The 21,632-nt window shown below is 57.8% G+C and overlaps 8 protein-coding genes across 8 annotated transcripts; 4 read left to right on the forward strand and 4 right to left on the reverse strand.

The window, feature by feature from the left end:
• Positions 1-25: 25 nt before the first annotated feature.
• On the forward strand, positions 26-4,802 carry SCHCODRAFT_02604149 (uncharacterized protein). Its single transcript, XM_003036271.2, has 5 exons — positions 26-107; positions 163-280; positions 336-651; positions 702-1,677; positions 1,735-4,802. Exons 1-5 carry the CDS (start codon positions 97-99, stop codon positions 4,703-4,705), a joined length of 4,392 nt encoding a protein of 1,463 aa, XP_003036317.1. The 5' UTR covers positions 26-96; the 3' UTR covers positions 4,706-4,802.
• Positions 4,803-6,702: 1,900 nt separating this feature from the next.
• SCHCODRAFT_02604152 (uncharacterized protein) lies at positions 6,703-7,976 on the forward strand. Its single transcript, XM_003036270.2, has 4 exons — positions 6,703-7,224; positions 7,276-7,351; positions 7,406-7,772; positions 7,824-7,976. The coding sequence occupies exons 1-3, from the start codon at positions 6,944-6,946 to the stop codon at positions 7,586-7,588; spliced, it is 540 nt and encodes a 179-aa protein (XP_003036316.1). The 5' UTR covers positions 6,703-6,943; the 3' UTR covers positions 7,589-7,772; positions 7,824-7,976.
• Positions 7,977-8,325: 349 nt separating this feature from the next.
• SCHCODRAFT_02481185 (uncharacterized protein) lies at positions 8,326-10,237 on the forward strand (the record flags this gene model as incomplete). The annotated part of the gene is made up of 5 exons (XM_050342796.1): positions 8,326-8,398; positions 8,449-8,488; positions 8,538-8,700; positions 8,751-9,661; positions 9,709-10,237. The coding sequence occupies 5 exons, from the start codon at positions 8,326-8,328 to the stop codon at positions 10,235-10,237; spliced, it is 1,716 nt and encodes a 571-aa protein (XP_050202609.1).
• Positions 10,238-10,813: 576 nt separating this feature from the next.
• On the forward strand, positions 10,814-11,665 carry SCHCODRAFT_02604158 (uncharacterized protein). The gene has a single exon (XM_003036268.3). The coding sequence runs from the start codon at positions 10,832-10,834 to the stop codon at positions 11,426-11,428; it is 597 nt and encodes a 198-aa protein (XP_003036314.1). The 5' UTR covers positions 10,814-10,831; the 3' UTR covers positions 11,429-11,665.
• SCHCODRAFT_02660764 (MFS general substrate transporter) lies at positions 11,637-14,293 on the reverse strand (the record flags this gene model as incomplete). The annotated part of the gene is made up of 14 exons (XM_050346490.1): positions 11,637-11,837; positions 11,889-12,127; positions 12,182-12,232; positions 12,355-12,400; positions 12,452-12,874; positions 13,024-13,095; positions 13,156-13,246; positions 13,296-13,342; positions 13,393-13,434; positions 13,486-13,516; positions 13,575-13,615; positions 13,669-13,828; positions 13,889-13,974; positions 14,153-14,293. The coding sequence occupies 14 exons, from the start codon at positions 14,291-14,293 to the stop codon at positions 11,637-11,639; spliced, it is 1,671 nt and encodes a 556-aa protein (XP_050202610.1).
• Positions 14,294-15,140: 847 nt separating this feature from the next.
• SCHCODRAFT_02604163 (MFS general substrate transporter) lies at positions 15,141-18,120 on the reverse strand. The gene is made up of 20 exons (XM_050344089.1): positions 17,945-18,120; positions 17,885-17,894; positions 17,808-17,825; positions 17,696-17,756; positions 17,482-17,641; positions 17,387-17,427; positions 17,298-17,328; positions 17,201-17,242; positions 17,101-17,147; positions 16,961-17,051; positions 16,837-16,911; positions 16,738-16,788; positions 16,445-16,682; positions 16,204-16,388; positions 16,107-16,152; positions 16,034-16,057; positions 15,933-15,983; positions 15,793-15,881; positions 15,590-15,742; positions 15,141-15,512 (listed from the first exon to the last, which is right to left on the reverse strand). The coding sequence occupies exons 1-20, from the start codon at positions 18,086-18,088 to the stop codon at positions 15,225-15,227; spliced, it is 1,845 nt and encodes a 614-aa protein (XP_050202611.1). The 5' UTR covers positions 18,089-18,120; the 3' UTR covers positions 15,141-15,224.
• Positions 18,121-18,523: 403 nt separating this feature from the next.
• On the reverse strand, positions 18,524-18,858 carry SCHCODRAFT_02485815 (uncharacterized protein; the record flags this gene model as incomplete). The annotated part of the gene is made up of 2 exons (XM_050342847.1): positions 18,524-18,662; positions 18,713-18,858. The coding sequence occupies 2 exons, from the start codon at positions 18,856-18,858 to the stop codon at positions 18,524-18,526; spliced, it is 285 nt and encodes a 94-aa protein (XP_050202612.1).
• A 736-nt stretch (positions 18,859-19,594) lies between these two features.
• On the reverse strand, positions 19,595-21,568 carry SCHCODRAFT_02604174 (Aldo/keto reductase). The gene is made up of 9 exons (XM_003035444.2): positions 21,389-21,568; positions 21,229-21,297; positions 20,956-21,047; positions 20,812-20,901; positions 20,653-20,751; positions 20,430-20,534; positions 20,303-20,378; positions 19,853-20,248; positions 19,595-19,798 (listed from the first exon to the last, which is right to left on the reverse strand). The coding sequence occupies exons 1-9, from the start codon at positions 21,414-21,416 to the stop codon at positions 19,713-19,715; spliced, it is 1,041 nt and encodes a 346-aa protein (XP_003035490.1). The 5' UTR covers positions 21,417-21,568; the 3' UTR covers positions 19,595-19,712.
• Between the last annotated feature and the right edge of the window lie 64 nt (positions 21,569-21,632).

Below are 21,632 nucleotides of genomic sequence, written 5' to 3' on the forward strand. Positions count from 1 at the left end.
TGTGACGTGACATTATACGCCTCGTGTTGTCCTCAACCGCCATCATCATCCACCGCCTCTTAGTTAGATTGCGAAGCAGGCGCTGGAGAGGAGATCATGGCCTCAGGGTAAGTGCAAGTAAGCTTGCCCATAGTCGATTGTGTCTCACGAGCCTTTTACCAGACGGCAGCAGTACACGGATCGCGAGGATGCGCATTTGGTCAAGTTCCTTGCTGAATACAATCCCACTGGCGTCGACAGACGCGGGAACAAGCTATGGAAGGATACATTGTGTGGTAACGTGAGATCAACACATCTGCTCCCTGTACAGACGAACTCGCTCACGTTGATCACAGTTGGACAAGTTTCCTTGGGCCAAGACGCACCCCTGGCAATCGTGGCGAGACCACTACAAGAAGAGCGACATTTGGTTTGACAGAAAGATCAAGAAGATGATAAGGAAGAAGAGGAGGGATGAAGCTGAGCTGCCGCCGGAAGACGACACGGAGCCAGACGCGGAGCCACGGGCCGCGTCGCCCAAGAAGAGGCGCAGGAAGTCCGGCAGAGACAGCGATGACGAGGTTGAGGACATGCAGCAGACGACAACGAAGCAGCCACAGAAGAAGCGCAAGGTGGACGAGTCAACGGGTGCCGCAACGGCAGTGAAGTCTAGTGCGTGATGTTTTCTCGTGCGATGGCACAGCGCTGATGAGGATGTGCAGATACGACAACGCTAGTACGAGTCTCCTCAAACGACGCCAATGGTGCTTCCTCTGCACAAGAGTCCCCTCGTCCACGACCTGTGACGCCGCCGCGCCAGCCGGTGACCCCTCAGCGCCAACCCAGGGTTCCTCGCCGTCAAGCAGCAACTCCTCCGCCCGAGCCTGTCACACCTCGGCCTCGAACGACAACATCTAAACCTCAGCCGGCAGACCCTACTACTCCGCGCCCCAAGCCGGCAACACTCCCCCCACGTGAGCAGTCCGCGACGCCACCCTTGCGCCAGCAGCCCCGCCGCGCCGTCCGCGACAAGCAGCCGCGCGCGTCGTCTAGCAAAGTACTCGTCGAGGACATGCGCAGCGAGAGCGAAGTGGACGAAGGCTCGGTGTACGAGGACGACTGGGTAGACGGGGAAGGTTATGAGGCCGAAGTGAATGGTTATGAGGGTGAATATGAACATGGAGACGAAGGCGGCGGGGGTGATGGGGTGTTATACGACGACGAGGAAGAGGCCGCGCCGAGGCAGCATCTTGCGGCTGAAGGGGACTACGCAGCAGAGGACGAGGAGGAATACGCGGAAGAGGACGAGGCGGCGCTCCTACTTGCCACTGAGGACCTCATGGATGGCCAGCACGCGCACGCGCAGGACACGGACGTGCTTGACGCACACGAGGCCCGCGACATGCCGGCCTCTGACGATTACGGGATGGTTTCGGAGTATATCGCGATGGAGGTCCCGCCGGTTGACGAAGAAGAGCTCTACGAGCATGCGCCGGAGTACGGTGATGAGGCGCAAACGTACGAGGAGGAGGGCGCGCAAGCATATGAGGAGAACGCGCAAGCATATGGGGAAAGCGCGCAAGCATACGGATACGAGCACGCACGCGCATACGAGGAGGCGCCAGCATACGAGCCGCAGACCCCCGATCAGATAGACGAGGATCAAGAGAACCGCATCCCGGAACCGGAGCCGTCTTCGTGAGTGGGCCGTCCGCTTTCCATCATACCTCATAGCTGACTGGTCTCGCTATCTAGCATCCCACACGGCGTACCCGGCTACAGCCCCATCACCTCCTCCACCCCTTCCTCGCCCTCCCCGCCCGAGCGCATATATCCAGACCTGCGCCAGCTGCCCAGCCCCAATCTCCAGAGGCAGATCACCGCGGCGCTGCGGAAGCACGCGAGCGTCCCGACCTTGAGGAGTACGCCGCTGCGGGCCTCGGCGTCGCTGCCTGCTCCCCGCCGTAAGCCATCGACGCCTGCGCCACGCCGCCAGCCGTCACCACCTCGTACGCCCTCGCCGCCTCGTGCGCCCTCGCCGCCTCGCACCCCGCCGAGGCAGAAGCTCCCGCCGCTGCCTCCTTTGCCGAGTCTGCGTAGTGTGCCCGCGGATATCAGGAAGCCAACGCCTACGGAGTCCTCGCCACAGACCGCGGTGCCGGTTCCGCAGATCCAGCGAACGTCGCCTCCTACCGAGCGACCGTCGCCGCCTCCCGAGCGAGGTGCGCCTCTTCGAGAGCAGCGTGCGCTTCTTCCCGAGCAGCGTGCACCTCTTCCCGAGCAGCGTGCGCTCCTGATGGAGCGCTCACGGACTGTCGCACAACGACTCGCACTTCGTACTAGGCCATCGGTGGCCCCTACACCGATGCCGGACCCGCCCTCCGAGCCCCCCGGAGACACCGAGTGGCCTGCACCCGAGACTGAAATGCCTGTGCGGGAGACCGAATTCCCTGCAGAGAGCGAGTTCCATGCAGAGAGCGAGCTCCATGCAGAGAACGAGTTTCACGCAGACGACATCGACTCCCCGCCGCGTCCCTTCCCAGCAGCTCTGGGGTATGCGGATGAGGCTGACTCCCCGCCGCGCCCTATGCCAGCAGCGTTGCAGAAGAAGTATGCGGCTGTCCCCGTGCGCAGGAAGAAGCCAAAGAAGGATATCTTCGACGATACGTCCTCCGTGGCTGGGACGCCTGTGCCGAGGGGCGGGACGGCTGTATCAAAGAGCGGGCAGGCTGCGCCGCTGCAGGTGACTCGCACTGCCCCGCCTCAGGCTATGAGGCCTGCTCGGTCTGCATTGCAGGGGGCGCAGAGTGATATGCGAGTTCCTCAGCCTGCATTGCAGGCGCCCCGGGTTGTAGGACTGATCGACCCGCTTTCGCCCCATACGCCTCCTGCCCAGCGCAGTACCTACGGCGAGCCTTCGCATGCCCCTCCCATCGACCAAGCGACTCCCCGCCCACCCTCGCCTCATACACCTACGGCTCAGCGTAGTGGACTTGTCGCGCCGCCGGGGGCTGCTGCCGCTCAGCCAGTCGCACATGAACGCACGCCGGCCACGCCTCGCTCGGCTATGTCCGATTCGCCACCACCGCGACAGCCGCGGAAGCTGCAGGAGGGAGCGTTCGGCGGCACGCGGTTTGTGCTGCGGCAGGGGGAAGAGGGCAAGGAGAGTGGCGAGACGAAGCGGTGGCCGCCGATGAGGCGCAAGCGGCGGAGGAGCGATACGGAGGAGGAGGATGTTCATGCGCAAACGCAAGCGCAGCCAGCGGCTGGTGCGAACGTTCCTGTGGCGAGCAGGGTGCAGCCTCAAGTTGTGCCTTATAGAGTCGCTGAGGCCAAGCGTGAAGCAAAGCGTCCACGCCGCACTTTCATAGCACCGAGGGACACTCCAAAGGAGGAGGCCCGTGCGCCTGTCGATAGGCGCAGCACACTCCAGCCCGTGGAGGCGTCTGCGATAGCCAATGACGGTCAGGCGCGGACGAAGAGCAAGCTCTCTGCCAGCTCTCGCATCGTCGACGACGTGTTCACAGAAGCCGACACATCGAGACGCGCAAGCGATACAGCCTCGACTACGCAAAAAGCGCCTGCAGAGGAGTCGATCTCCGCCCCCGCTCCTATGTTGTCTCGTGTCCCGTCCATCGCTCGCACGGCGTCCTTCCACTCGCCCATTGCCCCGCCGCGAAAGTCGAATGTTGTTGAAGCAACGATAAGACCAATTGCCGGCATGAACGCGGGAACGTCGCGCCGGCACACAATTGCGACCGGGACACCCAGCGGACTTCTCGACTTGCGGCGCTTCGCTATAACGCGCAAGGGTTCGAACTCGGCTCTTCGGCACAGTCGCGCATCCTCTGTCGCTTCCCGCACGTCTATCGCCCCTTCGGACGCTGTCTCTGCTCGTGCACCTTCGGAGGTGACCACCGCCCGTGCGCCCTCGCTCAGCGCATCGTTCCTTGCCGACATCGACACGTCGCAGGATCGCAAGATGCTCGAGGACCTGGGCGCGGAGGTTGCGGTCAAGCGCTTGTCCGCGACCTGGGGATTCGCGGAGCACGAAGTCCGGGACATATTCGAGCAGTACGAGCGCAGCTTGAGCACGACAGAAAGATGCTTGAGCGTGATGCGCGAGGGGGCGCGAAGGGCTGCGGAGGAGTGGCAGGAGGCGCTGGAGCGGTCGCTCAATGGCTCCGATGCCGGCAGTAGTGCCAGCAAGAGGGCCGACAGCGCCGTGCAGGCCGGGGAGCCCAGCGTGATGGAGTTGTCGCGCAGCTTTGCGCCGCAGGACGCGTCGACGCCGCAGGGTCAGCAGCCTCGTCCTGCTGGACAGCTGCAGATCAGCCCACCGAGTGCGCCGCGGGTGGTGGAGGAGCGCGAGTACTCTCCGCCTGCGCATACGCGGAGCGCGAAATATGCGCGGCTGCAGCGCGAGGGACGCACGGAGGAGGCGCGGGCTCGCGAGGCGCGCCGCGCCAGTGGGCAGCACTCTCGACCGAGCTTCGCGCCGCAGGAAAACGTCCAGGTGAAGGAGGATCCAGGGAAGACTTGGTCGGAGGCCGACGAGCGACTGCTACGTTCAGCCTGTGTGGAGAACGTCGAGGAAGTCAGGGCGTTGACCGCGAGGACCGACATGGGTCTCTTGTTGGAGAAGGTGCAGGCATTTGCTGGGGACATGTGTGCCGCGGCGCGGCAGAAGCAGGCAAGGAATAAGGGAAAGGGAAAGGCTATGTAGATTCAGGAGCGGGTCTCTGATGTAGCTCTGCCTTCATATGGATTCGATGTGTCTATTATGTAGCATAAGCATGGTATCTCTATCATTTTTAAGAGCCGCGCCTGGAAAAAGCAATGGGGACAAGTCTGCGCTCGAAAGAAGGCCGGTCTCGATATTTCCCTGATTTTTCTCGCATTACTCCCGCCAAGACTTGCCTTTTTGCGAGCGACGCCTAAGGGACCCCCCGAGCTTGCGAGGGAGGGAAAGGCGGAGCGAGCAACACTGACTAACCCACGAGATTGGGGCTGCTTCCCTGACCAAACAAGTACAAAAAGTGGTTTTCACGGGAAGCGGATGGGAAAATAACGGCAATTGCCGTCAGCGGCCGCGTGACGCGCCGCGGGCGCGTCACAAGTTGAACTTCGGCGGTCCAGGGGCTTGAGTCTTCGCTGCTGGCCTTTGCCTTTCCGCAGGGGTAAAATATGCGCTACCCTCATGAAGCGTATCTAAAGGCTTATATTCCTGAGCCCAATGACCACTAACTAGGCACTCAATGGCCTTCAGCCGCTCCGACACATCAAGACTCCGTCTTCGGGAACGAGCGCGCCGCCGCCATAAAGAGCGACGAAATGCTCTTCAACGTTGGAGCGTTCACCGTCTATGCCAGCTTTTCCATCAGTGCCCAGGTCCTTGGGCAACATTCATCGCGGAGCCGCTGTACAAACTCTGAATAGTATCATAATCATACATGTTTAAGTGGGAGACGTAAGGAGAGGCGAGTGTGATCAGTGTTGCTCGCTTGGTCTAAGCGAGCAGCCTGTGGCTTGCCACCATCTATGTTATGGTATCCTTTGTGCTACACGCGCGTGGCACGTCCGTCCCGATGGAGAAAGTGTGTCCGTTACGTGTCGAAAGGATCTCACTGTCAACAACTGTGCTTGGATTTTGTTCGTTTCCCTCCACTATCCCATCCTCTCATCTCTCCGGGCTCTTTTAGTGAGGTCCGGCAATCCCGCCCAGACGATCGTGCAGCTTAGTCATCATGCACCTGCCTTTTTGAGCGAACATACCTCCCAAGCGCGTACTTCAAGTTTGCATGCGTACGGGTGCCCAGAATGAGCCTGGAAAAGCGTGAAATAGGTACTTTGGAGGTGCGAGAACAGTTCGTTTTGAGCAAAATTGCTGTTATTGTCCCGGAACATCGATTTTGGGAGATGCAATGCTAGTGTAGCGCATATTTGTTCAATACGAACCGTAGGCCCTCAAGAACAGCGCGTGATTGTGCAGCTATTTGGGGCATATTTGGACGCCGTCGCGTGCAAAACGTGAACTGGATGCAGAGCCAGATCACAGAGGATCAGTCACGTGATCGCGCCTCATCCGCCTTTCCCGTCCTTTGCGCGCTCCTCCGGTCTACTTAGGAGAAGGTTTCTTGTCAGAAGTATTCCATAGTAGTAATTACTCCTGTATACGTTTTGAAAAAGTTTTTCAGAGCGCAATACAACGTGCATACACGAGGTGTTCAGCTTCATGAGCTCGGACAAGGATAAGCTGCCTTAAGCAGCGATTCGAGAGGTCAAATCGTGCCATACAGTCGGCCATAGCATACCTCAGGTACTGGGATCATGCACTCCGTGTTGCGGCCTCGTCGAGGGACACCCCTACTACACCAAGGACTCACCTCCGCCCAATGTACAGGTTTAGGCAAGGTTTGGTGCCCAGAAAAATCATTTTTTGTAATGATTGGCCTGTCAAAGCCCATCTGCACCTAGTGGAATGGAATTGTACGTCGCTAGCGAGCACACCATCGCGTACAGTCGAACTTATGTTGAGTGTCGTCTTTCGCGGTCAAAGCGGTGGCGGTGTGATTACTAAGCTGCACGATCGCTTGGGCGGGATTGCCGGACCTCACTTTTAGTGGCGCAAAAGCGACCTGTCTGTGGTCGCTTTGGTGGAAGGGCCTAGACCAAATACGTCACTCCCACAGCCAGGTACGGCGGTGGCGAATTTGAAATCGTACGGGCTTTGTTCTGGACTGCGATGCTGAGTGGACAGCTGCTTTCCATCCGCTCTTTTGCTTGATTTCCATCTCCCTTTCAACCACCCACGCAGCGCCCAACTTTGTTCAGGAGCCGTGACACCGCGCTCCACGGTCGCGGAGCTCATCATTGACGGTGTTTCCCTTGGTTTACGGCCATACGCCCCACTCCTCCGCCCTATATACTCTCCTTGGTCCTCATCCCCCCTACCCCCACCGCAATGGAACTCTTCCTGCGCGACAACGACCCGACGCGGACGCGGCTCATCAATTCCGACGGGCTCATACTCTACTCGATCGCGACGCCGTGCCATATGAAGGGGAAGCGCGCGCGCACGACGGTCAGCAAGCTCAACCAGAAGCTGCTCGACATAGGGGAGCCCTTGACGATCGGGACCATCGACTATCCACGCGCGGACGCGGACGAGGTGGACGTGCGCTTCAGCATCGACTACGCGCCACCGGACTACAGTGTTGCAGTGCGGCCTGTGGAGGGCGAGCGGTGCGTGGGGTGATCATGCCTGAGAGGCCATGACTGACTTTCCTTCAACAGCACCCAGCCACCGGAGTGGGCGTTCACGGGGCCCGACAATCGGCCATACAAGTGGCAGATATTCATGCACCCCTTCGTGCGTTACGGCAGCCTTTCCCACTCACACACCCTCGCTAACTCCCCTCCCCAGTTCTTCCTGAATGACAACTCCAAGACACCGATAGCGCGCTACCGCTCTGCGAAGCTCGGCATCGTTTCCCGCTCGCGGCGCGCGAGCTTGGAGATCCTGCCCGCTGGCATCAACCTCATCGACCTCATCGTCGTCAGCTTTGTCGCTTTCATGAAGCACTATCAGCAAACGATGTACCCATGACGGCTGCCACCCACGCGCCCCTTTGACGAGCATGCTACGCCTCGTTCCGACGCCACGTCCTGTCATATAGCCAACCCCCTTGTTGACACATGGGACCTTCACGATCCATCACATCCCTTTCTCCTGCTCTTTCATCACTCATCCAACGTTCAATGTACATATTTATCTTGCTGCAGACCCTACTGTACGTGATCGTTCCTTTCATCTCGGCCTCAGTGCTGATCATCGCTTGCAGCATTATCGTGGATAATCTATCGCTTTCGTTCGTTGTACTCGTACCAACCGTCGCTTATAAGCGCGGCTTAATTGCATGTAAACTAGAGTCATATAGCCGTTGTCGGCAAACCACACATCACCTCCATCCTGCAAATGACTTCAAACGATTGCTATACGTGCCGTTGTGAGAAGCCGGCACAGTCGGGAAGGAGGGGAGAAGACTCGTCGTGTTGCTCGCAGGGAAGGTCGTTTCAAAGTCGCTTGTTGTCATCAGATGATGCCAGGAGAGGTGCTCATACTGATGAAAGTAAGTGAGCTGAGGTGAGGAGTTCAGGAGGAACCGCATCACAGTTCTCTAGTCAATGGGAGTCGAACTTGAGTCGAACAATGAATTTGATCACTGATGGCGCATCACGTGCTGTTTACCCGCCATCAGAGGTCAAAGCGGTGTGTTGACCGGCAACCGCGACGACTGACTTGACCGCGCCGTGAGCGCTTCGGCGACGACGACGACAACGAAGATGAGCAGGCGAGAATCGCGGGCGTCTATGAACGCAGCGAAGCAGAATGATGTTCTCTTCGAGTTCGAGAACTGTGCGTCTACATTCTGGACACTGTTGCAGGAGGCTCATACCCGGTGGCAGACAAGAAGAAGTTTGCGCTTCAGAACAAGCATATCACGAAGTAAGCTCGGCGCTTTGGGAAGTTGAAGAGCATGCTGAAGTATGGACAGACTGAATTCGACGCTGAGCGTCCGGATCGAGGAGCTGACGGCCGAGGTATCGACGTTGCGGGCGGAGAACCTGATTCTGCGCGCGTCCGAGAACGCGCTCAAGGCCCAGCTCCGACAAGAGCACGAGAAGTCGAGGAAGATCCTCGCGCAGGCAGAGGCGGCGGTGCGTGGCGCGACTCTCCCAGCTGACCGCGTCGTTGATCGCTCGGTTAGATTGCAGCCCAGTTCCAAGCCGTCAGGGCTGCCATGAGGATCGAGCCCGGCTCGCCACCACCTCCTTCCCCCAAGCTTCCCCGCGCGCAGCGGCCGCCGCCGAAGCAGTATCCCTCCAGCCCCACGTTGTCGCCTTTGCGCGTGTGCCGCGCTCCCTCGGTCCCGGAGATCAACGAGGAGGACGAGACGGGCGTGTCTGACTCGGAGGCCGCGCGGCGGAGCCCCACGTTGCGCAAGACGAAGGCCAAGCCGCGCCTGTCGGGATCGCGACTGCCTATGCCTCAGCGGACGATATCGCCACCCCTTGATGCGACACCGGGTCCCTCGATGCGCATCGACTTTACGAGCCTGACGCCTGCGCCGCCCAAGCGCATCTCGACCGCTCGGCGGCAGAGCGGTCTGCTCACCATTGACACGCAAGTGGCGCGCGAGACTACGAAGATGGAGCGGCCTGGCAGCCCCTCGCCTGTGCGCGAGACCATCGACATACCGGACGAGGATGACGATGAGGAGGCGCCACCGAAGGAGAAGAAGAAGCGATCGCGCGTTGACAAGGAGCAGCAAGTCGTCGAGTCTACCGAGACCGTGCGGCGCAAGCGCAAGACGGCGGAGGCGAGCGAGCCGCCAGCGGTTCTGGCGTCGGTGACGAGGCTCAAGGACGTGACCAACGCCGTTCAGGGTGGGTTGCACGGTGGTTTTAAACCCCAGCGAGCGCCTAAATCTCAGCCAGATGAGGCGTCGCCACCACCTGAAGCTGCTCCCTCGCCGCGTCCATTCCTCGCTGAGCCGGAAGACCCAATGCGCCAACGATCCTCTAGTCCCATACCATCTGATGGAGACGCAGCTGGCCTTGGCGGCCGCGAACGACGTGTGCGCAAGAGCGTTAACTATGCGGAGCCGAAGTTGAATACGTGAGTGCAGCATCGATTCCGTCGGAACTCCACTGACGTCTCTTCAGCAAGATGCGCAAGCCGGATCCACCGCCTGGCAGCGCACCGGGTACTACTCACGCCAAGAAGCGCGCCTCTTCGTCTACCTCCTCTGCCCCGCGTACCTCTCACCCTCTCACTGAGCCCGAGGACGAGGAGGAGGATGGTGATAGGCGGGCCTCCCATGTCAGGAAGCGTACCACCACGCCACGGGTATCCAGCAACACCGAGCCCGAGGATGACGCAGAGGAGCCCGAGCGTCGCACCTCTCTCGAACGCCGGAAGTCCCTCGAGCGACATCGCGCTCGGGGGTCCGAGGCTGCTCCTCCCGAGGAGGACCTCCAACGTGCCGTACGGCGGAAGAAGTCGCGTCCGCAAGTCATGCCGCCGGACGCGAGCGACGACTCGGATGGTGGGGATGCGGACGGGGAGTGGATGCCCTCGACGAGGAATTTTGTCAATGTTGAGGGCCGCCGAAAGAGTAGTGCGGCGGGAGGCTCACGGCGAACTTCCAGGGTCGGCGACGATGCGTTGCGAAGGCATAGCGTCGCGGCGTAGATATCTCGTAGCGCAACAGCCGAGCAGGAAGTCAGGGAAGGTTGCCAGGTTCCATGTATGCCCTCCCTGTGATCTTGGTTCTATATCCTCTTCCCCTTGCATAGCGTTGACTCGTTCTGCTCATGTCTAATCGATTCCCGTCCTCCTTCATGTCTAGCTCTACCATATACCGTACCTGTCGACGAACCCAGCCACGTTGTTTCTTTGCATGGTTCTCTTCACCGCACTTTTCATCTATCCCTGCGCACCCGCACCCTTCACTGTTTCCCATCCAATGAACAACTAGTACCATCCACCATACATCTATTTCCCGTTCTCACTACCGTGTAGCAGATTCTTGATTCCACATCTCATGACAAGCACGCCGTTTTCTCTCACCATTAACACTCCCCCGTCTTCCTTTATTTTTCACCTTATGCACGACTATGTGGTTCACATGGTACATATATGCTGCCTGTTATGCACTCCGTATTCTCCAGACGAAGTAAATGGATGGTGTAGGTGTATACAGCGGTCCAGGATCCGTTGTGACTGGCTCATAGCGCGAGAACGCTTCCGCATTGATCAAGACACGACTTGCTTCTTACGCCCATCATGCCCGCCATCGTCCCTCACGGTCCCGCCGCCACAACGCGCGCTGGCTTCATCTGCGACTCTGGAAGCCTCGGGGATCTCACAGCACAGAAGAGCAGACCCTCACCGTCCTCCTCGCCAGCCTTGCTCGCTGTTCCGAGCCTATCTTACTCGCATCATGCTACGCCCTCGAAGCAACTCAAAGCGCCGCCTCGCACGCCAGCTGAGCGCGTCCTCCGCGATCTACAAGCTACTGCTCGCCGACTTCTCAACGACCCAGATCTCACGCAGACCTCCGCCTTCGTCACGATCGCCCCGCTGATCGCGTTCGTCTACCTCTTCATCGCTGGCGCGGCCGCACTCCGCTTCGCCGACACCCTCCACCGCCTCGACGCGTCGGCAGAAACCGTCTGCATCCTCGTACTCGGCGGTGGACTAGCCTTTCTTCTGGGCGGGCTCTTCGTGCTCGGCCTGCTGCGCGCCTGCATCTACGGGATCGCGTCAACAGGACGCGCGCTCGCGGAGACGGACATCGACGAGTGGATGGGAGGCAATCCGCGACTCATGGAATACGAGGTCCTCTTTGGCGGGCTCACTATCGCTACGGAGAAGCCATAGCTGCGCTAGGCGGGATGGGATAGGCAGGGGAACGGGCTCGAGCTCGTCGACTATAACAACCACAAACTATACGCCATGACTGTCATTACTCCATCCTCAACGGCTTTCACGCGCCACTTAAGGTGGCGCGTTATACTACACTACACTATATCTACCTAATAGTACTTTTCTTGGCTGCGCTGCGGTTCTATATGCTCTCCACTGTACCCTAATCATCCGAATCTCGTCTCGTCCTGGTCGTGAGCTCTTCAAAACTTGATCTCATGTCCATATCTGCTTCGTCGTCTTCGTCAATGGTCGTCAAAGTGCCTGCTATGGACTCTGTGTCGCCTTGGTCTGAAGGTGGGACAGAGCGGTACGCAGGCGGATCCACCTTCGGGCATTGCTGATCCAACTTCTTATCAGGGATCTGGTGGAGATCAGCCACCGAATCGCTTATGCGCAACGGGGAGGAACTTACAAACAACCGCGCCGTATACGCTAATCCAGTTGCAATCATCGCAAACAGGAAGACTGACTTCAGACTCGCGTTGTACGCGTCCCGAGCCAGTCTTTGTGTTGGTTCATCTAGCTTGAAGAGGTACGATGCTGAGAGTCGAATACGCGTTACCAGCTCGTCGCCGGATATACGTGCACGCAGCTCCGTTTCTAGTCGTGACTGAAAGATAGCAGAGGAGACGGCGACGCCGCATACTTGGCCTGGAGGAATGCGATTGGTTCACGAGCCTTCCTGGAGAAAGATGAAGGACTTACCCACACCGCGCCATAGCTGACCGAAACCTGTTCCAACGGCCATGTCTTTCTCTGTACAGGGGTAAGCGACTGACTGGGCGCATCAATTATCCAGACCGACCATCCAGGTGCGCAAGGAGGGCGACTAGATGGACATTAGCATATGCAATATGTCAGAGGGGCACGGGACGTACTCAGCATCGTCTGCAGCACGACAGCGTTACCAAACCCAAGTGGAATCTGATGGTGAGTCAGCTTCGCACAATAGCGCTCAAACGAAGAGCTACTCACGATGCTCAGCCATAGATGTGCATCGTTGCTATCCTCCCGGATGAGGTAGATCAACACTGTCGAGACCAACGGCAGGATACCAAACGTCAGATTGAGCGCCTTGTACCGCCCACTCCTATGCATCACATATCCCGCGAGCATCGACCCAACGCTCATCGCCACACTCAGCGGCAATAAATGCAAGCCCGCCGTACTCGCGCTAGCTAGCATGACGGTCTGAAACCACATGGGGAAGTAAAAGGTGATGGAGTAGTTGCAGGCGGCGACGAGGAAGTTGCTGATGCCGGTGAGGACGGGGACGGCTTGTTTGAGCAGGAAGGGGGCGAGGACGGGTTCGGGGGCGACGCGGAGTTCGACGAGGAGGAAGAGGGCGAAAAAGGCGAGGGAGAGGTAGAGCGGGATGACAACATGGGGATCGGCCCACTGAACGAGGTGTCAGCTGAATGTTTTCTAGAAAAGGTGCTCAGCATACTGGTAGGGAGCTATTGTACTTGCTGCCCAGGAAGATGAGGGATGATCCAACCTGTGGCGATATCAGCGCTGACCTCGCATCCAAACTTACGCATACGCACCGCAAGCATCAGGGTCATACATCCCCACCAATCGACCCGCGATAGCACATTCCGCTTCTCCTCGTGCTCGTCCTACGCATTATCAACGCCCGTCAGCTACCGTCCGCCTTATACGGGATGTCTGCCACTCACCGATACCGTGTAGCTCAAGTGCCACGTTATCAACGAGAACGACAACGCGAACAATGGCAGTTGACCGAGGAACGCGCACCGCCAGCCCAGTCTGACATCCCGTTAAGCTGCGCCGATAGAACGAGGCCCAGCGGACATACCGGTCGGTGATTATGCCGCCTATGGGCCCTCCCAAACCCATACCGAGCTGCGAAAATAGTCAGAAGCCGGGTGACCCGAGGACTTTTTGCGACTCACTCCGTCGAAGACCCGCATTACGCCCTGCGCCAGTCCGCGGCTCTACAGATAGTTCAGTCAGATGCGAGAAGGGCTGGAGCTCAGGCAGCGCACCCTGAGACTGTAGAGGTCGTTTACGACGATGCTATTGGTAGGGTGAAGGTCAGAAGGCGTCTGAATGAAAGCAACGGCACAACACTCACGTAGTCGTGGTCATGATCCCTCCACCGCCGAGTCCAGCGACCTAGGAGTCGGTCAGCTTGTACGATCTATACGAGGAGCAGGCTTCTAGCGCACAAATCTCGCCAGAATCAGCAGCTCCATATTGGGAGCCAGTGCGCAAGCTAACGTTCCCAACGCGGTCAGTAGGATTGCTGTCTGGTTTGCCGCTCGACGTCCCATGGCGTCGGAGAGGCGGCCATACAAGGGCATGAAGGTGCATGTCGCGAGGAGATAGCTGGGTAGCGGGGTGACGGTGAGCGACAAGGAAGCGTTCCATGCTGGAGGCTCGACTCACGACGTCCCAAGCCAGCTGGCCTGATTTGACTTGTGGAACTCGGACGAGATGGATGGTACCACTGGGGAGCGCAAGTGCGCGGTCAGCTAGCGTCATCTTATGTCGACGAGATCGACAACGTACTGGTAGGCACCAGCGTGGCTGATCATGATAGTCAGTAAATTAACCAGGACCTAACAAGCAAGTGCTCTACTCACTGTTCAATGACTGTCGTGATGTGCAAGTGAGCAAGCGTCGTCGTCGATGGCGCAATGATCACCTTACCGAGAGAAATGTCGCGATCCATGCACCAACAAGGATGCCCATCCTGTCACGGCTATTGAGCTCGCAAGGACCCCGCCGCGTAACCTCATCCTCGACCGGGACCTTCTGCAGCAGTGGTGAATGTTCAGAAAAGGACGTCATGTAGAAAGCGGATGCACAGCGCGCGCCCTCCACAGACGCGTCCGGTGCATATATATCCGTATAAAATTGCAGAGCAGCGCACCTGTCACGGACTTCGCGCCCTGGGCGGGCCTTAATCGCACGGCGGTGGCGAGCTGGACAAGTCCGTCCGCCCGCCGGCAACTGTGCGGAGCGCCATAAGATCCTCAAGCGACTCCGAATGCACCGCCACCCTAGCCCCCCTCCCTGGTTCCGGGCGTCTAATTGCTTCCCAAGCTCATGATAGTGCTTGAAGTTGGAAGACCTTTCTACGGGAGACTTCGCAGAGCTTTCTCGCGGCCAGGCAAGGCGAGAAGGAGAGTGCGCCCGTGCAGACCACCGGGGTAGGGGGCTGCCTCTCTGGTCAACCATCTAGCAATTCGGAGAACAAAGTCCACGACGCAGGGTGCAGAGAGAGGGAATTCCGAAATACGCAGCGTTAGCGCGAGGCACTGGAGTAAACTGAACCCGCGTGAACTGCTCTTCGATATCCTCTGCCACCCTACGCCTGGGCATTCCGAAAGAACAAGATATCCGAATGCAGAGCGCACCGTACTGACCAGTGGCAAAGTCGTCTTCCGCTGTCTGGGTCCTCTCTAGACGTCGTTGTTCCGGCTAGCGTGCGTACGCTAGCCGCAGGCATCGAGCACGCCATGGATCCCATCAATGGCGTGCAGAACCTTCAGGGGACTGGCCGGGCTATCACGCTGCATCATCTCCGGACAACAAGGATCAGATGGCTTTTTGTGCGTACAAGGGAAATATGGACCTACCTCAGCGCAACCTCAAAGCCAGTCGGTACGGTCGAAATTCAAGTTCTTCACAGTTTCGCCACAAATGGAGTCAGTCGAAATGCAGACGGGCTAGCATCGCCTACGCTCTACAACAACACTGTGTACGCACGAATGAGAGTTCAAAGACTTCTGGCAGACCCTCCAATTCTATCATCCTCGAGGTCCAGGCTCCCGTAAGTAGAAGTGTACGTGGACAAGGAGGAGAGCCGCCTGAAGCGCTTTCCCCTCCTCGGCGTTGCGTGCTCGACATCCGTTACCTGATCTTGCTCCTCATCGTAATCCTCAATGTCGATTGCCTGTGGAGCCGCCACTGGCTCCGAAGGCACTGCAGACACCGACGACGCGCCACTCGCCACAGGAGTATCGACTGGCTTGGGCGAATGACGCTCGAGTTTCTTATCCGGGATCTGGGCACAAAAATGAGCGCGCCACTCCCACCACTGATATAGTCAATAGGCTCGTGGGAATAAAATTAGGGACTGACCGGGAGGCGAATGACATAGGCCAAGAAGGTCATAACCGCCGCGTATACGAAGACGCTCTTGAGACTCGCGTCATACGCATCGCGGGCCTTCCTCTGAATGTCGGGTGGGAGGCTGTGGATGAGCCTAGCCGACTGACGTATGCGGAGAACGAGCTAGGGGAACAGATGAGCGTGATCCAGCGTCCCATCAAGTGCCAGCTCACCTCGTCATCGTCGACGATGCGGCGCCGAAGTTCGCCGTCGAGTCTGGTCTGGAACAGAGCTGACGAGATGGCGACACCGCCGACTTGACCTGGGCAGCAGTGTTATCAATGGCGCTCGAGCGAAAGTTGCTGCAGCGTACCGATTCCTCGAAATAGCTGGCCAAATCCTGTTCCCACAGCCATATGCGCCTCTACGACGCGTCAATATACGATACGACAACACCCGATTTAAGAAATGGACCATCGAGATGAGCCAAGAGCGCGACTGGCCATGCAAGTCAGTGAGAACCGCGTAGCAAAATTGAAGGACGCACTCAACATCGTCTGCAATACGACAGCGTTTCCAAAGCCCAGAGGAATCTAGGACGGAGTTGATGAGAGCGCGTGGCGAGCCTTGAGCTGGCGACTCACGATGCTGAGCCACGATTGAACAGGGCCCATCCCCTCATGCATCAGCGAGATGAAGATGGTGGCCACAAAGGGGAATATCCCGAAAATGGCGTTGAGCGTCTTATACCTGCCCGTCCTGTGCATGACCCAGCCGGCGAAGACGGAGCCAGTGCTCATTGACACGCTGTTCGGTAGTAAGTGTAGGCCTATAAGCGATTGATGAGCAGTCTGCGCCATGCAAGGCTAGATATTCGACATTTACCGGCAGTGGACGCGCTTGTGAGCATGACGGTTTGGAACCACATCGGAAAAAAGTACATGATGGAGAAGTTACAGTTCGCGACCAAAAAGTTCGATATGCCCGTCAAGACGGGGACCTTCTTCTTCAGCAGGAAGGGTGCAAGGACGGGTTCCTTCGCGACGTAGAGCTCGACGAGGATGAAAAGAATGAAGAACACGACAGCGAATACACAGGGGACGATAACGGAGGCATCCGACCACTGGCGCGTCGTTAGTCTTTGATACCCACGAGGGGACTATCGAACGGTCACTCACCGGCAGGATGCTGTTGTAACGCGTGCTCAGGAAGATGAGGCACGAGCCGACCTGGATTGCCTTAGCGACAAACGAGAAGGAAGCGCAGAGAAGCCATACCGATATCAAAAGGGTTAGACTACCGAGATAGTCGATCCTCTTCAAGACGTCCTTCGTGCTTTTAGTGTTCCGGTACTGAAAGTCCTTCAGTGAAGCTTCGGGGAATATACACCGAGTGACTGACCGGCGTTTCGTACGTGAGGTTTATCGACGTCAAGACCAGCGATACTACAAATATAGGGAGCTGCAATAGGAAAGCCCATCGCCAGCCGAGCCTATAGCGCTGTGAGCAATATTCTCCTGCTCATAACAGGCGCGACATGCCAGTCGGTGATGAAGCCGCCTAAGGGGCCGCCAATACCCATCCCGAACTAGAAATGGTTTAGTCTCTGAGAACGACTTGTATGAAATACATGACACTTACGCCGTTGAAGACACTCGCAAATCCTTGAGCCAGTCCTCTTGACTACAGCGCATCTCGTCAGTCAGAGGGATGGGACGAGTTCACAAGGATAGCGCACTCGTAAACTATACATGTCGCTGATGACGATGCTTGGGGCCAGTGGCTCAGTATGAACGCGCGGGTGCTGCGGTGAGTCTAGTTACGTACGTCGACGTCGTGAAGATCCCTCCACCGCCTATACCAGCGAGCTGGGTATGCACGCGTCAGTCGAGTATAGCCTCGTCGCGAGCATGGAGACCTACAAATCGTGCAACAATTAGCGTCTCCATATTCGTAGACAGCCCGCAGGCAAGCGTGCCTATAGCGCATGCTAGGACGGCTGTCTGGTTTGCTCCACGGCGTCCTAGGGCGTTACACAGTCGTCCGTACAGCGGCGTGAATGTACATGTTGCAAGCAGGTATCTGGAGGGGATTTCTATAAATGGAACGGGTGAGCAAGCAAGCGCTGCAGCTCACGAGGTTCCCAGCCAACTGGCTTGGTTGGACTTCTTGAATTCCGACGAAATGGAGGGTAGCACTAGGGAGGACGTCGACGTCATGTACTCGTACATAGCGGGGCTTGGCTTACTCGTAGGCACCAATGTACCTGCACAGAAGGGCGAGGAGGGTCAGTAAAGTGTAGTGCTCTGTCGACGTCCCATTTACCGTTCAATGACTGCGGAATTTGAGTCAGGGCTTTCCGAATGTGTTGAGGAACAGACATACAGATAGAAGTGTTGCTGCCCATACACCTGCAAGTATACCATACCGGTGCGACCTACTGATGTCTCTTGGTCCCGGACGTCTCGGTGCAGTCGAAGAGGCTCCATTGCCCTCGAGCAGAGGCTGACGCTCATTAGGCGAAGTCATTTTTCCAGGCGTATTACCCTCCTCTCTCTCGCTAGACCACCTTCAAATTTCTTGAGCACGCAAGAATTCCAGGCAGTAGATGAGAGCAAGACGCGAGGTGGGCGCCGCCCGAAAGCCGACGGCGAAGGCGGGAGCAAACGGCGAATCGGGCCGAGCCGTGCCAGTTCCCACGCATCACATGACATGTTGAACTTCGACGGCGATCGAATTTTTGTCGTACAAAGGTATGCAGCGTAGGCCTGCGAGGGTACACGGCTCGTATAAAACCGAGGTAATTGTTTCGGATGACGAAGAATGAAGGATAGATACAAGTAATTGATAGTATCAGCTGTACAAGGAGATCTCCACCAAGTAGACGCCCTTCGCATATGGTGCGGCGTTTATCTGGACTGCGTATCGGGCGAAGCCGTCGGGTCTGACAGGATGCTCCTACAATCACCGACGCTGGGCAGCGCATGAGTGGCAGACGCCGTCCAAATTCCTTGCTATATAGAAAGTATAGATCAGCTGCAGCCGATTGTGGTCTGAGAGAATGAAAATAAGGAACGTACTGTAGCTTTCTGGGTACGTTCGGCTGCTGGAGTTTGAGCTCGTCAGATATACAGAGCCAAGAATATGACTGACTACTGAAAGCACGTCCGCGTACACATCGGGGCCATGCATCCGGGAGGGTGATAGCGGCTGAATTTGCATTGTGCAGACCCGCACTCGATCTGTATGGGTAGATGTTGAGATGGGTGCTGGCAGATGGAGTCGTTCTGACGGACCATTTCTTCAGGCTTCATACGAACTCGTTAAGGAGAGGCCGGATGCGTTGCAAAGGGAAACTTGCCTGAGATTCTACGTGCCTACAACCATAGAAGAAGTGCGAGACACTATTGAAAAGTCAGCTCCCGAAAATCAATAAGGGAGCAGCTCACCGGCGCCAGTGGCACATATTGAGCGGATGAGGGGAGATGAATCGGGGGAAGGACGAGAACGTCGCTCCGCCTCCTTATATAAGACGCCTATCGCAGTCCTGCAGACGTACGAGTGGCGCAGTCCACCGAGTCTGCACACCATCCAGCAGCATACCATCAATCGGCCCGTGCAGCAGCCCCTCCGTGACAGTTCCCTCAACTTGGCGCCTGAGGCGGAACCCTTCCTTCCATCGCACTGTCAATAACAAGGAGATGCAATCGCCGATTGATCCCGATCCGCACCAGTAATCAGCGGCGATTGCAACCCATGACGGGAAAGAGGGACCTATAGCTGCCTCGCAATCGCGATTCTGTGTCCCGTGAACGCAGCGTAGCGGCCTCTAGCGGGACCAAACTCGAGCTAGCATCGTCGAGGTAGAGGAAAGATGTTGTATGGTACCTGCGCCGCCCGATTTTGATAGTTGTATAGCATGCCGGACGCGAGAGGATCCGCTAGGTGGAACGGAACCTGAAGAACGAAAAGGTGGTACGAACGCGCGCAGCTCGCTCGTCTGCGGGACACGGCAAACCCTCATTGCGCGAACATGCCCTCATCGTGCAATCGAAGTCGAGCGAGCGGGGCGTGTAGGTCAATGAAGTCGATTGCCGTGTTCCGCTAATGTTACATGCTTTTGGCATTATCGTTATCCTCTTCGGTCGCGCACTCACTGATGCCCAATAACCCCCTGCGGGATGTACGGCTCCTCCAAGTACTTCATATCCTCCTCGCTCAGCTGCACATCCACCGCGCCTAAGTACTCACTGGTCAGCGCCATGGCTTGTCTGCTTCGCCGTCGTCACTCACCAATCAAGTCCGCCAGATTCTCCAACGACGTCGTCCCCACAATCGGCGCCGTCACCCCGGGGCGGTTCATGATCCACGCGAGCGCCAGCTGCGCCATGCTGCACCCCTTCTTCCCCGCGAGCTCCTCGACGCGGTTCACGATCGCGTCCGCGCTCGCCTGTGACTTGCTGTACTGCCCGATGAACCGGTCGACCTCCCCGCGCTTCGTCTGCTGGTTGAGCGGCCGGGTGAGGCGGCCGCGGGCGAGAGGGGACCAGGGGATGGCGCCGACGCCGAACTGCTTGAGGGTCGGGAACATATCGCGCTCTTCCTCGCGGTAGGCGAGGCTGTAGTGGTTCTGCATCGAGATGAAGGGGGTGAGCTTGTTCTGAATGGCATAGCTCTGCATGGCGTTGACTGAGGGCATTCGTTAGTGAGGGGTATCTCTACGACATTACACACGCTACTCACATTGGTACGCCCAGCAAGACGACATTCCGATGTAGCGGACCCAACCTGCCTTCACGACGTCGTGGAGGGCTTCCATCTGCATCGCATGTCAGTCTCTCCTCGATCCTTGTACCGCTTATATGCTCACCGTCTCCTCGATCGGCGTGTCTTTATCGAAGCGATGGCACTGCAACACATCGATGTAGTCCAGCTGCAGGCGCTCCAAGCTGTGCTTCACGGAGTCGAAGATGTGCTGTGTGGCGAGTCAGCTGTCTCATCTTCAGCCACGTCCCCGCGCTCTTCGACCACGTCCACGCCCCCGCGACCACATTCACGCCCTCTCACGACTCCAACGGAGCGCATATACCCACCTTGCGACTAAGCCCGTGCTGGTTAACGTAGCCGACCGTGTCCGGGTTGACGTCCGGCGTGAAGCTCTCGCCGACGCTCTTCTTGACTTCGAAGTAGACCTGGGAAAACAGATCGCAGATGAACAAGGCGCATATGACCGCTTTGCAGACCACACGCACCTTCGTCATCACCACGATCTCGTCGCGCGGGAGGTTGTGCTGCTTGATGGCCTTGCCGAGGATGACTTCTGAGAGGCCGTTACTGTAGACCTGGGGTGCGCGCGTCAGCATCGCCTTCCGTGAGGGTACGAGGGCCGTACGCACGTTCGCCGTATCGAAGGTGTTGATCCCCGCGTCGTACGCCGCCTTGATGTGCTTGATGCCCTCCTCCTCGCCGAGGACCCATTGCTGCCACTCTGCGGTTCATCGCGCCGAAGAGGGGGAACAGGGGACGCGTCGACAATCGAATTGGTAAAGAGTTGAAGATCGACAGGGAAACGCGCGCATAATGAAAGATCGACCGCAGATCGCAGGCAATCATGGAGATAGGCAGACAATTAGCGCTGCTATCTTCCCTTCGGTATCGGCGAGACGCACCAGGAGACCCGTACGACATACATCCCAGGATGATCTTCGAGACCTTCAAGCCCGAGTTGCCGAGGCGGACTGCTCGAATCGTCAGCGACTGTGCTTATCACACGTCTTTGCGCGCGGGGACGACTCCTCATCGCGAGGCGACCACATCGCGTCAACGCACCATAGGGAACCTTCTTGGGGTAGGACATCGTGAACGGCGCGTCTGTGCTGGTGATGATGATGGTAGCAGGCAAGAGAGATTCTCTGTGACTACCCCAGCCGCCACCGTCCTAATATACCTCCTCACGGACCTCCGAATCGGTGGAAGAACTGGGAGTTCTCCCAGCGGCTAGCACCCGCATTTCGTCGCCCTCAACGTCAGCGACGACTCAGTCAGCAGTGCCAGAAGTTCATGAATGATATTC

Source organism: Schizophyllum commune, assembly GCF_000143185.2.
Source record: "Schizophyllum commune H4-8 unplaced genomic scaffold SCHCOscaffold_1, whole genome shotgun sequence".
Lineage (NCBI taxonomy): Eukaryota > Fungi > Basidiomycota > Agaricomycetes > Agaricales > Schizophyllaceae > Schizophyllum > Schizophyllum commune.